At 42.6% G+C, this 17,360-nt stretch overlaps 1 protein-coding gene across 1 annotated transcript in view; it reads right to left on the bottom strand.

Annotated features, from left to right (window-relative positions):
• Window positions 1–17,360, bottom strand: part of LOC140727469 (E3 ubiquitin/ISG15 ligase TRIM25-like) — a 31,199-nt gene that overhangs the window by 6,478 nt on the left and 7,361 nt on the right. Inside the window, exons 4-6 of the mRNA XM_073044796.1 lie at window positions 9,640–9,870; window positions 4,237–4,259; window positions 1,814–1,921 (exon numbers count right to left, since the gene is read on the bottom strand). Coding sequence (XP_072900897.1) covers window positions 1,814–1,921; window positions 4,237–4,259; window positions 9,640–9,870 — 362 coding nt within the window. The remainder of the gene's footprint in view (window positions 1–1,813; window positions 1,922–4,236; window positions 4,260–9,639; window positions 9,871–17,360) is intronic.

The following is a 17,360-nucleotide window of genomic DNA, read 5'->3' as shown; positions in this document are numbered from 1 at the left end:
TTTATAGAGGTTGGTACATCATCTTAGGCTAAAGGGCCCGTACTGTGCTGTACTGTACTATGTATCTCAAATTCAAGTTCAAGTTCTCATTTATTGCTAAAAGAAATGACATTCCTCTAGACCAAGGTCCACAACACAGTACATCATCATTTTATTTATTTATAGAGGTACAGTATGGAATAGGCCCTCCTCGGCCTTCAAGCCAAGCCACACAGCAACCCACTGGTTTAATCCTTGCCTAATCACGGGACAATTTACAATGACTAACATACTAATTGCTACGTCTTTGGACTGTGGGAGGAAACAGAGGAAAATTGATGTAGTCATGGGGAGAATGTACTAACTCCTTACAGGGAGTGACGGGAATTGAATCTGAATTGCCTGTACTGCAAAGTGTTGTGCTGACCACACCACCACCGTACACACACACACACACACACACACCCGCCCCCCCCAAAGTAACATTACCGCAAATAAATTTAAACAAATTAACAAGGTGCAATTATGACACAAGTTAAAAAGTGAACAGTGTAACACTGCCAGCGCTTCACACGTGATGTGACCTGGGTGTTGGCAGGTGTCTTTGGCCCATTGTCTAAGCAGATTATCAAGTACCCATATACACTTATCTAATTTACCAGCATTTGATCCATCATCTCTGTGCCTGGGCATTCCAGTACTTGTCCAGATAGCTTTTAAATGCTGAGCGAGTATTGCCTCTGCTACCTGCGAATGCAGTGTGTTCCTTCAGATTCCCTTTAACCTCCATACTCCTCACCTGTTAGGGGGAGGTTTCACTGACCACCTGAACATTTCCTCTTATAATATGCCTCTCATAACATCATTCTCCCTTTCTGTCTAACAGTCAAAGTTCAAAATACATTTATTATCGAAGTATGTATAAATTATACAACCTTTGAGATTTGTCTGCTTACAGGCAGCCGCAAAGCAAGAAACCTGAGAGAACCCATTAAAAAAAGACCAACACCCAATGTGCAGGAGGAGGGAAAAAAAAACACAAATCACGCAAACAATAAAAGCAAGCAACAGCACTCAGAACAAAAGCGAGTCCGTAAATATAAGGCCCCGAGCAGCTGGAGCAGGCCCACAGCCTCAGTTCATCACACAGCGGAGTAAAACGTCATGGAGTCTGAGACACAAAGCCCAGAGCAGTCTCACTGCCTCAGAGAATGAGTAAATGTTGCAGACCAGTGTTATTTCATTATCTCATCCACACAATTTCTCCTGACTGCTAAACGTGTAACACTTCACCCACAGTCAGTCACAACATGGAAGTAGGCCATTCAGCCTATTTGCTCCAAACTAGCACTATGTGAAATCCAGTAATTCACCATTTGCTGATTCTTCCAAAGTTCTGCAAAGTCTGTAATTATCCAAACCCCTCTGAATAGTAAATTTTAATTCTCGCCACCTCTAAGCCTGGATATGTATTCCAAACCCTAATCACTCTCTGTACAAAAATATTTATCTCCTATTCTGCCAATCAACATGAAACTCTATCTCCTTTTTGACCGCTCCACAAACATAACTGTCTATCTGCACTGTTTGAATTCTTCATGATTTTAAGTGCCTCTATCAAATCTCTTATTCAACCTCGCAAGGAGAATAAATGGGGTTTCTCTAAATCAGGCGTTCCCACTCTGGAGTCCATGGACCCCTCGTTTAAAAGTATTGGTCCGTGCACCAAAAGGGTTGGGAACCCCTGCTCTAGATTTTCCCATCTTCCATAGTTTCAATGATTCTCAAGATCTCATGCATCATGTTAGGCAAGATGTGGGCTTCAATCTCATACCGGCAATTCTTCATGGAGGACCGACTTGGATTCACATAGAGAGTGTTATTGGATCTATACTGTGTAGTTCCTCCCGAAGCTTTTACATCATTACCAAGTTGAGAACACCTGCAATGAATCAGAATCAGACATACATGATGAAATTTGTTATCTTTGCAGTAGCAGTATAATGCAATATATAATAGAGAAAAAATACGAATTACAGTAAATATATACACATATATATTCCTGATGGTAGCAATAGAACAAGGCATGACCTGGGCGATGGGTGTCCTTAATGATGGATGCTGCCTTTTTGAGGCATCACTCCTTGAAGATGTCCTGGATACTATGGAGACTAGTGCCCCTGATGGAGCTAATTGTGTTTACAATGCTCTGCAGCTTATTTTGATCCCGTGCAGGAACACCCCCCCCCCCCCCCCGCATACTAAACTGTAATGCAGCCAGCCAATGCTCTCCACGGGACATCTGTGGAATTCTGTAGAAATTTACGAGTGTCTTTGTGATATACCAAATTTCCCCAAACTCCTAATGAAATATAGCCGCTGTCATGTCTTCTTTGTAACTGCATCGACATGTTGGGTCCAGGATAGACCCTCACAGATATCAACACCCACGAATTTGAATTTGCTCACTCTTTCCATTTCTGATCCCTCTAGGAGGACTGGTGTGTGTTTCCTTGTTTTACACTTTCTGAAGTTCACAATCAGTTATTTGGTCTTACTGACGTTGAGTGCAAGGTTGTTGCTGCGACACCACTCAACTAGCTGATAAATCTCGCTCCTGTACGCTCTCTCAACACCATCTGAAATTCTGCCAACAATAGTGGTGTTGTCAGCAAATTTATAGATGGAGCTTGAAATGGCCAAAGTAATGTAAACTGTTATTTAGAATAAAAAATGAAATGCCTTCCTGGCAGTGGATTCTAGAAATAATAAGCACAAGAGATTCTGCAGATTCCGGAAGTACGTAACGACACACAAAATGTAGCAGGTCAGGCAACATCTATGGAAATGAATAAACAGGCAATGTTTCACGCCAAGCCACTTCATCAGGATCTGAAAGGAAGGGGGAAGATGCCAGAATACAAAGGTGGGGGTGGGGATCTGAAAGGAAGGGGGAAGATGCCAGAATACAAAGGTGGGGGTGGGGATCTGAAAGGAAGGGGGAAGATGCCAGAATAAGAAGGTGGGGGTGGGAGGGGGAGGAGTAGGAGGACAATCTAGAAGGTGATAGGTGAAGCCAGGTAGGTGGGGGAGTGGGGATGAAGTAAGAAGCTGAGAGGTGATATGAGGAAAAAGGTAAAGGGCTTAAGAAGACAGGATGAGTAGTTTCATGTTTCTCGGTATACACATCACTGAGGACCTCAACTGGTCTGTACATACTGGGTGAAAAAAGTACAACAGCACCTCTTTCACCTCAGATGGCTGAAGGAGTTCGGCATAAATCCCCAAATCCTCAGGATCTTTTCAGGGGCACCATCGACAACATCCTGGCTGGCTGTGTCACCGCCTGGTATGGGAACTGTACTACCCTCAATCGCAGGGCACAGTAGAGAGTGGTGCAGATAGCCCAGCAAAACTGTGGTCGTGAACTTTCCTCTATTCAGGACATTTACAGCAGCAGGTGTGTAAAAAGGGCCTGAAGGATCATCAGGGACTCCAGCCACCCCAACCACAAACTGTTTCAGCTGCTTCCATCTGGCAAATGGTATGGCAGCATTAAGGCGAGGACCAACAGGTTCCAAAACAGTGTCTTTCACCAGGCCATCAGATGCATCAATACACATTGATTTGATTGTATATCTGACTGTACATTGTGCCTGACTGTACATACAGGTACACAAAACAATTATGTAAACAATCTTGGTGTATGGGCAATATCCTCCCATATTTCCCTTCCTCATTGCTTGTACATTGTGACAGAGATGCAACGTAAAGATTTTTACTCCCTCATGTTGTGAGATGGATGCAAGAGATAACATAAATTCTAATTCTAATTCTAAAAAAAATGGATAAGTAGTGAAAAAATGAGCGAAATAGTGCGGGAGTGTTTATGGGCAAATGGGCAATGTTTAGAAATCTGATGTAGAGGGAAAGAAGCTGTTCCTAAAACATTGAGAGTTGAGTGAGGAACACATCAGGTTGGGCAGCACCTGTGGAAGGGAATAAATAGTTGACTTTTCAGGCTCAGACCCTGCATCAGGCCAGAAGAGAAGTGGTGATGACGACATAAGGAGGAATATAAAACTCGTGCCTTGTTCAGTCTGGAAGTGGTGTGGTGGGCCCTCACTGTGTGTCTCTATCCAGGAGATTAGCAATGTCACTAACTGGATTTCTTGTCCCAACCGATGTCTCCCTGAACTCCTCTCCCACGTAATGAAGTGCCCAGTTGGAAACAGAGCCTGTGTATCTGAGACTCACCTTAAAAGAAGCTGTTTCACATCCTGTTAAATAAAAGAGAAGAAATCAATTAACACAAATTCAAATAAATGGGCAGCAGGATAGAGTTCCTCCAGCATTTTGTGAGTGTTCCCTTCTGCCATTTAGTTCTTGAATGAATTGGCAAACTCTAATCACAACATCAATTTAGCAACACTATAACCACTCTCCTCCAACCTTATCATAGGGTTTAAAGGCTTGCGTGCCTCAATGATCCTGAGAGCTTGTTGGCTGCATTCAGGACTTTATGCTTTGGCTCTTGGTAGGATCACCCATGCCAAACAGGTCAAAGGGTAGAGGCCACCCTTTGACCTCTACCTCAGCTCAAGAATAACAACCCTGATTGGTAGTAAAATAAAATTGCAATGGGAGCGGCAATGAAGAATCTTTCTATTTCTGAGTGTAACTGTATTCCTGCGTCTCCACCCCGAACTTGCATGACTGACAGTGGTGAAAACCAAGCTACTAACATGATGGAGGGAGCCCTGAATACTGCCACAGACAAAGGACCTTCATTGCTGCAGTAAATGCCAGAAGTGTATTGGGTAGTAGTAGTATAACAGCTCTGATCACTACACTAAAATGGATTTTGTTTTTCTTTTGTTCTATTTGTGTATTTTTCTTGTAAAAAATGTATAATTTTTGCTTAATTTATGATATTCATGTGAAAGATCCTAATGCTGCAAGTAAGTTTTTTATTGCATCTTTGCATAAAGTGACAATCAGAATCAGGTTTAATATCACCAGCATATGTAATGACATTTGTTTTGCAGCAGGAGTACATTGGAATGGATACTAATGAAACATCTATAAAGTACAAGATATATATATCTATAGATCGATATCTAGGTAGGTCAGTCGATATCTGGGTCAATCAGTCGATAGATCGACCGAGAGAGAGAGAGAGAGAGAGAGAGAGAGAGAGAGAGAGAGAGAGAGATATATATATATATATATATATATATATATATATATAGAGTGGCATGCAAATGTTTGGGCATCCCGCATGATCAGTACTTAGTAACACCCCCTTTGGCAGGTATCACAGCTTGTAAATGCTTTCTGTAGCCAGCTAAGAGTCTTTCAATTCTTGTTTGGGGGATTTTCGCCCATTCTTCCTTGCAAAAGGCTTCTAGTTCTGTGAGATTCTTGGGCCGTCTTACGTGCACTGCTCTTTTGAGGTCTATCCACAGATTTTCGATGATGTTTAGGTCGGGGGACAGTGGGGGCCATGGAAAGACCTTCAGCTTGCACCTCTGGAGGTAGTCCATTGTGGATTTTGAGGTGTGTTTAGGATCATTATCTTGTAGAAGCCATTCTCTTTTCATCTTCAGCTTTTTTACAGACGGTGTGATGTTTGCTTCCAGAATTCACTGGTATTTAATTGAATTTATTCTTCCCTCTATGAGTGAAATGTTTCCCGTGCTTAACAGTTGGAGAGGTATTCTTTTCATGAAATTCTGCACCCTTTTTTCTCCAAACATACCTTTGCTTATTGCGGCCAAAAAGTTCTATTTTAACTTCATCGGTCCATAGGACTTGTTTCCAAAATGCATCAGGCTTGTTTAGATGTTCCTTTGCAAACTTCTGATGCAGAATTTTGTGGTGAGGACACAGGAAAGGTTTTCTTCTGATAACTCTTCTATTTGTGCAGGTGTCACAGCAAAGTAGAACAGTGCCCCACCACTCCAGAGTCTGCTAAATCTTTCTGAAGGTCTTTTGCATTCAAATGGGGGTTTTGATTTGCTTTTCTAGCAATCCTACAAGCGGCTCTCTTGGAAAGTTTTCTTGGTCTTCCAGACCTCAACTTGACCTCCACCGTTCCTGTTAAAACTGCTATTTCTTAATTACATTACGAACTGAGGAAATGGCTACCTGAAAATGCTTTGCTATCTTCTTACAGCCTTCTCCTGTTTTGTGGGCATCATTTATTTTAATTTTCAGAGTACTAGGCAGCTGCTTAGAGGAGCCCATGGCTGCTGATTGTTGGGAAAAGGTTTGAGGAGTCAGGGTATTTATAAAGCTTTGAAATTTGCATCACTTAGCCTTTCCTAGCGATGACTGTGAACAAGCCATAGCCCTAACAAGCAAATTAAGGCCTGAGACCTTGGTAAAAGTTATCTGAGAGCTCAAATCTCTTGGGGTGCCCAAACTTTTGCATGGTGCTCCTTTCCTTTGTTTCACTCTAAAATTGTACAAAACAAAAATAATACACTAATCTTGCTTAAAATGTTCAAAATAATGTTTCATCTTTAACTTTATGACTTTTGGAGATTCGTTCATCTTCTACTCGCTTAACTATTCACAGTAACACAAATTTTGACCAGGGGTGCCCAAACTTCTGCATGCCACTGTATATATAAAATTAAATCAAGTAATTAGTCCATTCAGAAATCTGATGGCAGAGAGAAAGAAGCTGATCGTGAAACACTCGGTTTGTGTCTTCAGGCTCCTGTACCTCCCTCTTGATGGTAGCAAAGAGAAGTGGGCATGTCCTGAGTGCTGGGGGTCCTTAGCGATAAAGCTGCCTTTTCTGAGGCATTACCTTTTGAAGGTATCCTGGATGTCGAGGAGGCTTGTGACCATGATGAGATTGACACAAATCCTTCTTTACTCCCCTTTAATCCTTCTTATCAAGTGGCCCAGTAAAGCCCTCCCAACCACTGAGCACATCTAAATGAAACACCGTTGTAGGAAAACAGCATCCATACTCAGAGATGTGCACCATCCAGGTCATACTCTCTTCTCACTGCTGCCATCAGGTAGAGGATACAAGAACCTCAAGACTTACACCACCAGGTTCAGGAATAGTTACTACCTTTCAACCATCAGACTCCTGAATAAAAGGGCATAACTATACTCATTTGCCCATCCACTGAGATATTCCCACAACCAATAATCTCACTTTAAGGACTCTTTATCTTGTTATTTCATGTTCTCGTTATTTATTGATATTTATTTACATTTGCATTTGTAGTTTGCTGTCTTCTGCACTCCGGTTGATCTTTCATTGATCATGTTATACTTATAAATCTATAGATTTGCCCGCAAGCAAAGGAATCTCAGGGTTTTATGTGGTGACATGTATATACTCTGATAATAAAATTTTATATTGAACTTTGATCTCTCACTCACACATAAGAGGCAACGCAGGGCGGCCATTTTACTTCCCTACTTGGGAGGTGGCATGGAATACAAGCATCTGGAGAAGATGTGCTTGGTCACGGCGGGGGGGTGTAAACTCCGTACAGACAGCAGCCGAGTTCAGAATTGGACCCGGTTCCTACTAGATGGGAGGTTGCAGCTCTAACTGGTGCGCTGCCGTGCCCCCACTGACAAAAGCCATAAGACAAGGGAGCAGAATTACACCATTTGGCCCATCAGGACTACTCTGCCATTTCATCATGGCTGATCCATTTCCCTCTCAGCCCCAATCTCCTGCCTTTCCCCCATATCTCTTCACACCCTGACCAGTCAGGAATCTATCAACCTTTCCCTTAAATATACATAAAGACATGACTTCCACCGCTGCCTGTGGCAAAGAACTCCACAGATTCAAAATACTGACATCTGCTAAATGAGTTTCAACCTTCAGTATAGTCTGAATCAGATCAGAGGCCACCTCAAAGCTGTTTTGTTAAAAAAACAAATAAAGTACGATAGCAATAAAGTCTTGACATCACACTCTACCACATTTTGGCCTTTACACGTTATAATTTGTCTGCACTGCACTCTCCCTTTAACTGGAGCAATCTTCACACACCCTCAGGGAAGTTGTTCAGGAGCCACACTCTCGGATTCAGAAATGGCTTCTTCCCCTTCACCATTGGATTCTGAACAAAGTTCAAAGTACATTTTATTATCAAAGTACATACATGCCACCACATACAACCCTGAGATTCAGTTTCTTATTGGCATACTTAATAAATCGACAGAATAATAACCATAACAGATTTAATGAAAGACTGATAACTGGGGCATTCAAGCAGAGTGCAGAAGACAACAAAACTGTACAAATACAAAAAGAAGAAATAATAAATATGTGTGTGTGTGTGTGTATGTATGTATACAAGAACATGAGATGAAGAGGAAGGCAAATGCCATGTTAGCATTCATTTCAGGAGGTCTTGAATACAAGAACAGGAATGTGATGCTGATGCTTTATAAGGCACTGGTGAGGCCTCACCTTGAGTATTGTGAAGAGTTTTGGGCCCCTCATCTTAGAAAAGATGTGCTGGCACTGGAGAGGGTCCAGAGGAGGTTCACAAGGATGATTCTAGGAATAAAAGGGTTATCATACGTTTGATGGCTCTGGGCCTGTACTCGCTGGAAATCTGAAGGATGGGGAGGGGCATCTCATTGAAACTTTTCAAATGTTGAAAGGCCTAGACAGAGTAGATGTGGAAAGGATGTTTCCCATGGTAGGAGAATCTAAGACAAGAGGGCAAAGCCTCAGAATAGAGGGGCGCCCTTTCAAAACAGAGATGCAGAGAAATTTCTTTAGCTAAAGGGTGGTGAATCTGTGGAACTTGTTGCCACATGAAGCTAGGGAGGCCAGGTCATTTGGTGTATTTAAGGCAGAGATTGATAGGTTCTCGATTGGACTTGGCATTAAAGGTAACGGGGAGAAGGCCAGGAACTGGAGTTGAGGAAGAGATAGAAAAAAGGATCAGCCATGATTGAACGGCGAAGTAGACTCAATGGGCCAGATGGCCTAATTCTGCTCCTATGTTTTGTGGTCCAAGAGTCCTTGAAAGTGAGTCTATTAGTTGTGGGAACATTTCCATAATGGGGCAAGTGAAACTGAGTAAAGTTATCCCCTCTGGGTCATGACTCTGATGGTTGAGAGGTAATAACTGTTCCTGAACCTGGTGGTTTAGGTTCTGAGGCTCCTGAATCTTCCTCCTAACGGCAGCAGTGAGAATGTCTGACCACTAACTTATTATTCTTCTATTGCCCTACCTATCTACACACCCATCTGCCCTCTTATCTATCTAGTGTACAAGATATTAAGAGGCAAAGATCAAGTAGGCAGCCAGAGACTTTCTTGCAAGGTGGAAACAGCTAATACGAGGGGCCATAATTATAAGTTGATAGGAGGAAAATATACAGTGGATGTCAGAGATAGATTTTTTTTTTTTTTTTTTTTTTACACAGAGAGAGTCGCGTGCATGGGGTGGTGGTAGACACAGATACATTAGAGGCATTTAAGAAGGTCTTAGGCACATGGATGATTAAAAAATGAAGGGTTATGTAGGAAGGAAGGGGCAGATTGATGTTAGTGATCAGCACAATACTGTGGGCTGTGAAGCCTGTACTGTGCTGTAATGTTCTAAATACTGGGAGAGTTTGTCTGGGAGAATCAAAATGAACCACATTGAGTACCTCAATGAAGGAAAGAGGGTCCTTGTGCTCTTGACACTTCACTTCTTTGTCTAATATTTGAACTTCTTTAATCTTTTCCCTCAGTGAATCTGAGCAGATCTTGATCTGGGAGATCACTCGGTCTTTCTCTGCATCGATCTTCTTCAGGGCTGACTTTTCATCCTCTTCCAACTTCTTCCTCCATTTGGAGTACTCATTCGACAATGTTCTCTTCAGCTCCTCACTGTGTTTCTGAAAATTCACCAGAGCAAGAACAGAAACTTTAACTTAAAGCTTTACTCTCTGACCTTAACCTTCAGATTTCTGGTCGCCCTATCCTTAGAAAAAGTCTGCGTCTATCGATCTAGATAAATATGCCATGGTAACATAGCTGTTAGTGCAACACCATTACAGCCTATAGGGTGTCAGAGTTCCGAGTTCATTTCCGGCATCCTCTGCAAGAAGGTTTGTACATTCACCCTGTGACCATGTGGGTCCTCTGGGTACTCTGGCTTCCAAAGGTCTACCAGTTAGTAGGTTAATTGGTCATTGTAAATTGTCTTGTGAGTAGATTAGGGATAAATAGGCAGGTTGCTGGGAAGTGTGGCTCGTTGAGCCAGGAAAGCCTGTTCTGCGCTGTATCTCTAAATAAAGAAAACTAGGCCCCTCGTGAACCAGCGTACCAATCATGTGTTGGAGAGCTATGACAGAGGAGGCAGCGCAAAGGTCTGGGAGTGAAGTTTAAAAGGGAAAGCTTTGCGGGAACTCAGCTATAACCGATGCACCGATCTTGTGTGTTGGAGAGCAGGGAAGTTTCCGGTATAAAAGGGAAACACAGCCTAGTGGGGCGGTCATCGACGGAGTGGCCTGAATCAGAGTGGTAGGGCTTTGGCTCATTCGGGCTTCAGCAAGGTAAGTGGGTAAGTGGACTTCGTTTTTCTCTTACATTTTTTGAGGAACAAAGAACATGACTGCAGGGTTAATACTTTGCTCTGGCTATCGTATGTGGGAATCCTGGGAATCTTTCAGTCTCCGATGGCCACATCTGCGCCAGGTGCACCGAGATGCAGCTCCTGAGGGACTGTGTTAAAGATCTGGAGCTGCAGCTTGATGACCTGCAGCTTATTAGGGAAAGTGAGCAGGAGATAGATAGAAGCTATGAGGAGTTAGTCACCCCAAGGCTGCAGGAGTTAGACAAGAGGGTGAGTATCAGGGAAGGGATGGGAAGAGCTCAGATAGTAGAGAGCACCCCTGTGGCCATCCCCCTCAGTAATCGTTATCTCTCGCTGTTGAGTGGGGTAGCATGACAGAGGATGACCACGGCGATCGGGTCTCTGGGCCTGAGCCTGGTTCTGTGGTGCAGAGGGAGAGATGAGGAATGCGGTAGTCGTAGGGGATACAATAGTAAGGGGAACAGACAGGAGGTTCTGTCAGCCTGGTAGAGATACCGCATGGTGTGTTGCCTCCCAGGTGCCAGGGTACAGGATGTCTCGGATCGGGTGCAGAATATTCTGAAGGGAGAGGGTGAACAGCCAGAAGTACAAATGACATTGGTAGAAAAAGGGAGGAGGTTCTGAAGAGAGAATTCAGGGAGTTGGGTAGGAAACTGAAAAGCAGGACCTCCAGAGTAGTAATCTCAGGATTGCTGTTTGTGCCACGTGCTAATGAGCGCAAGAAGAATGTGATCAGGCATATTAATGAGCGGCTGAGTGACTGGTGTAGGGGGCAGGGCTTCAGGTTTCTGGATCATTGGGGCTCTTCTGGTGGAGGAACAACTTGTACCAAAAGGATGAGTTACACCTGAACCCAAAGAGGTCCAATATCCTAGCAGGCAGGTTTAACAGAGCTGTTAGGGAGGGTTTAAACTAATTTGGCAAGGGGATGGGAACTGGAGTGATAGGTCTGAAGAAGGGACAAACAGAAATAAATCAAAGATAGCGTGCAACAGAGATGATAGAAAGGGCAGGCATGATGAGTTACAGGGCAATAGAGGCATGATGCAGTTAAAACAGAAAGCAACAAATACTGGACTGAGAGTGTTGGATTTGAAAGCATGCAGCACAAGAAAGAAAATGGACGATCTTGAAATTTAGCTACAGACTGGCAAGTATGACATTGTGACTACCCCTAAAACTTGGCTAAAGGATGATCTGAAGGTGATAGGAGAGCTTAAGGTTAAGGAACCCTTGTGGAACAGTGATCACAATATGATCGAGTTCACATTGAAATTTGAGAGAGAGAAACTAAATTCCAAAGTGTCGGTATTTCAGTGGAATAAAGGGAATTACAATGGCAAGAGAGGGGAACTGGCCGAAGTTGACTGGAAATGGACACTAGCAGAAAGGATAGCAGAGCAGCAATGGCTGGAGTTTCTGTGAAAAATGAGGGAAGTGCGAGACAGATATATTCCAAATAAGAAGAAATTTTCAAATGGAAGAAGGACACTACTGTGGCTCACAAGTAAAAAGCAAAAGAGAGGGCATACAAGAAAGCCAAAGCTAGTGGGAAGATAGAGGATTGGGAAGCTTTTAAACACTTGCAGAAGGAAACTAAGAAGGTCATTCAGAAGGAAAAGATGAATTATGAAAGGAAGCTGGCAACTGATATCAAAGAAGATACTAAAAGCTTTTTTAAGTATATAAAGGATAAAAGAAAGTCGAGGGTAGATATAGGACCATTAGAAAATGACGGAGATATTGTAATGAGAGACGCAGAGAAGGCAGAGGAACTGAATGCACATTTTGCATCGGTCTTCACAGTGGAAGACGTCTTCAGTATACCGGACATTCTAGAGAATAACTTCAGGGAAGTGAAGTTATTGCAGTGAAAATTACAACTGAGAAGGTGCTCAGGAAGCTTAATGGTCTGCAGGTGGATAAATCTCCTGGACCTGAAGGAATGCAGCCTCGGGTTCTAGAGGAAGCAGATGGAGAGATTGCGTTGGCATTAACAACGATCTTTCAAGAATCGATAGATTCTGGCATTATACCCGATGTCTGGAAAATTGCAAATGTTACTCCGCTATTTAAGAAGGGTGGGAGGCAGCAGAAAGGAAACTATAGACCTGTTAGCCTGACATCAGTGGTTGAGAACTTGTTGGAATCGATTGTTAGGGATGAAATTACGGAGTACCTGGAGGCCCATGACAAGATAGGCTAAAGCCAGCATGGTTTCTTAAAAGTAAAATGTTGCCTGACTCACGTACTGCAATTTTTTGAAGAAATTACTAGCAGGGTAGACAAAAGAGTGGATGTGGTATACTTGGATTTTCAGAAGGCCTTTGACAAGGTGCCACACATGAGGATGCTTACCAAGTTAAGAGCCCATGGTATTACAGGAGAGTTACTAGCATGGATGCAGCATTGGCTGATCGGTAGAAAACAGAGTGGGAATAAAGGGATCCTGGCTGGCTGCCAGTTACTAGTGAAGTTCCACAGGGGTTGGTGTTGGGACTGCTATTTTTTACCATGTGTGTCAATGATTTGGACAATGGGATTAATGGATTTGTGGCTAAATTTGCCGATGATACAAAGATAGGTGGAGCAGCAAGTAGTGTTGAGGAAACAGAGAGCCTGCAGAGACACTTAGATAGTTTAGGGGAATGGGCAAAGAAGTGGCAAGTGAAATACAATGTCGGAAAGTGTATGGTTGAGCACTTTGGTGGAAGAAATAAACGGGCAGACTATTATTTAGATGGGGAGAGAATTCAAAATGCAGAGGTGCAAAAGAACTTGGGAGTCCTTGTGCAAGATACCCTAAAGGTTAACCTCCAGGTTGAGTCAGTTGTGAAGAAGGTGAATGCAATATTGGCATTCATTTCTAGAGGTATAGAATACAAAAGCAGGGATGTGATGTTGAGGGTCTATATGGCACTCGTGAGACCACACTTGGAGAATTGTGTGCAGCTTTGGGTTCCTTATTTTAGAAAAGGTATACTGATACTGGAGAGGGTTCAGAGAAGATTCACAAGAATGATTCCAGGAATGAAAGGGTTACTGTATGAGGAACATCTGGCAGCTCTTGGGCTGTATTCCCTGGATTTCAAGAGAATGAGGGGGGGATCTCATAGAAACATTCCAGATGTTAAAAGGCCTGAACAGATTAGATATGGTAAAGTCATTTCCCATGGTAGGGGAATCTTGGACAAAACAGTACAACTTCAGGATTGAAGGATGTCCATTTACAGCAGAGATACAGAGAAACTCCTTTAGCCAGAGGGTGGTAAATCTGCTGAATTTGTTGCCACGAGTGACTATGGAGACCAAGTTATTGGGTGTATTTAAGGCAGAGAAAGATAGGTTCTTGATTAGCCAGGGCATCGAAGTATATGGGGAGAAGGCAGCGGAGTGGGGATGACTGGAGGAATTGAATCAGCCCATGATTGAATGGCACAGCTGACTCGATGGGCCAAATAGCCTACTTCTGCCCCTATATCTTATGGTCTTATGGATTTTATAAACATCTATTAGATCACCCTCAACCTCCTTTGCTCCAAGGAAAATCTACTGAATATTGAAAGGCCTAGATAGAGTGGATGTGGCAAGGATGTTTCCAATTATGGAAGAGTCTAGGTCCTCAATGCACAGCCTCAGAATATGACATAGAGTCATAGAAATGTACAGCATAGAAACAAACCCTCCGGCCCATCTGATCCTACCTGCCCCCCATACCTCTACTATCCACGTACTTGTCCAAACTTCTCTTAAATGTTGAAATTGAACTCGCATGCACCACTTGTGTTGGCAACTCATGTCACACTCTCATGACGCTCTGAGTGAAGACGTTTCCCCTCATGTTTCCTTTAAATTTTTCACCTTTCACCCTTAACCCATGACCTCTAGTTATAGTCCTACCCTCAATGGAAACCTCAGTGGAAAAACACCTGCTTGCATTTACCCGAACTATATCCCTCATAATTTTGCATACCTCTATCATATCTCCTTTCAATCTTCTACGTTCCAAGGAATAAAGTCCTAACCTATCAATCTTTCCTTATAACTCAGGTCCTCCAGACCTGGCCACAGCCTTGTAAATTTTCTCTGTAATCGTTCAACCTTATCAAATGCCCTGGTTCACATCCTTACTCTTATGCTATAGGTATTTCATTTAGCAGTTCTTTAAGAGCAGTCTGTCCTGCTTTCAGCCTGTTTGGGTTTTTGTTGAAGATAAGGGACAATGTGGGGACTGTGTGCCATCCAATTAGGGATTTGGTGAGGGTTTAATGGGGTTTACTTGGTGAGGGACACTAAGGTTGGCTTGGGGTTTTTTTTCTTTTGTTTGGTGGGAGACAGAGAGAGAAGACGATGGGGAGAACCGGTCATAGCATACGATTTGATGGGAGACCCGTGTGTTTGAGATGGATTGCGAGTGACCTTCAGAAGGTGGTGTGTGTTTTCACATTGACCAAGGTCCCAGTGTGTGAGTGACAGAGAAGTTCAAAATGAGCTCCAACTTGTGCACATTTGACTTTTTAATTAAAATGGGCCCTTTTCTTCTGTTTTTCTTTACTAAAACTTTAATTAAGATTTATAAATATAATCCCTTTAAGCACAAGCAGTGTACTGTCTGTTATCTTGTGGCATAAATTCCTAAAAGGGTAGCAAATTACACAGCATCCACACAAATCAGGGTTTGGGTTGAGGGAGCCGTCTTAATCTCGCAAGCTTGGCAGGACTGGAGAGTGTCTTCCCCATACTTACGCAGCCAAGGAAACCAGGGGGTTTCACTTATTTACTCCTTATGTGTAAGTAGTGCCCAGAAATTCACACAATACTCCACATTAGGCCTCTCCAATATCTTACACATCTTCAAAATAACATCCCATCTCCTGTACTCAATATTTTGATTTATGTTTTTTTAAGACCCTAACTACCTGTGATGCCACTCTCAGTTAATTATGGACCTGTTTTCCCAGATCTCTGTTCAATCTCACTCCACAGTGCCCTTCCAGTCACAGTGTAAGGCCTACCCTGGTTAGTCCAACACGTTGCACTGGTGTGCAGTAAGTTCCATATGCCATTTTTCCAGCTGGTCCAGATCCTGCCACAAGCCATGATAGCGTTCCTCACTGTCTACTACATTCCCAATCTTCATGTCATCTGCAAATTTACTGATCCAGTTAACATCATTATTATCCAGATCACTGATATAGATGACAAACAACAACGGACCCAGCACCGAGCCCTACGACACTCCGATAGTCACAGGCCTCCAGTCAGAGAGGCAACCATTGACTATGGCTTCTCCCACAAAGCCAATGTATAATCCAATTAATACCTAATATTGAATGCTGAGTGACTGAACCTTCTTAACCAACCTCCCCATTTGGGACCTTGTCAAATGGCTTGCTAAAGTCCATGTAGATAACATCCACTGCATTGCCTTCATCAACTTTCCTGGTAGCTTCTTTGGAAAAACTCTATAAGATTGGACCTACCATGCACAAAGTCATGCTGACTATCCTTAATCAGTCCCTGTCTATCCAAATACTCATATATCCGGTCCCTTAGAATACCTTCCAATAACTTTCTCAATGTTGATGTCAGGCTGACCTATGTATAATTTCCTGGTTATTTTTAGAGCCTCTCTGATAAAGCAGAACAGCATTAGCTATCCTCTAATCTTCTGGTAGCTCACCTGTCACTAAGGATGATTAACATTGCTAGAGCCCCAGCAAATACTGAAATTGCCTGCCACAGGGTCGGCAGGAACACCTGGTTAGGCGCTAGGGATTTATTCACTCTGATTTGCCTCAGGACAACAAATACCTCCTCCGCTGTAATCTACATAGGGCCTAAGAAGTTGATGCTGCTCTACCTCACTTCTCTTGACTCTATGTCCATCTCCTGACTAAGTACAGATGCAAAAAAATTAAGTTAAGATCTCCCTCATTACTTTTGGCTCCACATATGGAGAACCATTTTGATCATCGACAGGACCAATTTTATCCCTTGCAATCACTTTGCTCTTAACATATCTGTAGAATACCCTAGGATTCTCTGTACCTTGTCTGTTAGGGCAGTCTCGTGCCTCCTTTTAGCCCTCCTGATTCCTTCTCAAGTATAAACGGTTATGGGTAACCCTAGGTAATTCCTAAAGTAAGTACTTGTTCAGCACAGCATTGTGGGCTGAAGGGCCTGTATTGTGCTGTAGGTTTTCTACGTTTCCATGTTTCTAAGTGTTCTCTTGCATTTCTCATATTCCATAAGCATCTCATTTGTTCCTATCTGCCTATACCAATTATGCACGGTCCCTTTTTTCTCTCAACCAGCGCCTTATCTTTTCATGAAAACCAAAGTTCCCTACACCTGTTATCTTTACCTTTTATTATGACGGGCACATACAAGCTTTCTACTCTCAAAATGTTTCTTCTGAAGCAACCCGTTTACCAAACACACCTTTAACCAGAAAACAGCCTGTCTCAATCCACACTTGCCAGATCCTTTCTTTCTTTTTCAATCTTTTTATTGAATTTTTCAAAGACAAATACATAGCGGTCATAATAGTACAAAGGGAGTGGGATTAGACTGTTGGCAATTAACACATGTGAGTAGAAACTATAGGTAACACCAATATAATTGACCTCCCAAACTCTTAATATAGACAAGATACAAGGAAATAAAAAGATGAAAAAAAACCCCAAATTGAAAAATCAAAAACAAAGTCAACTAAACAAAATAGAACTAAAACTAAACTAAGCAAAGCTGGGCTATTCTATTATATCGGATAAAATCATTGATGTT

Source organism: Hemitrygon akajei, chromosome 5 (genome assembly GCF_048418815.1).
Source record: "Hemitrygon akajei chromosome 5, sHemAka1.3, whole genome shotgun sequence".
Classification (NCBI taxonomy): domain Eukaryota; kingdom Metazoa; phylum Chordata; class Chondrichthyes; order Myliobatiformes; family Dasyatidae; genus Hemitrygon; species Hemitrygon akajei.
This window is presented reverse-complemented; position numbering and strand designations above follow the sequence as displayed.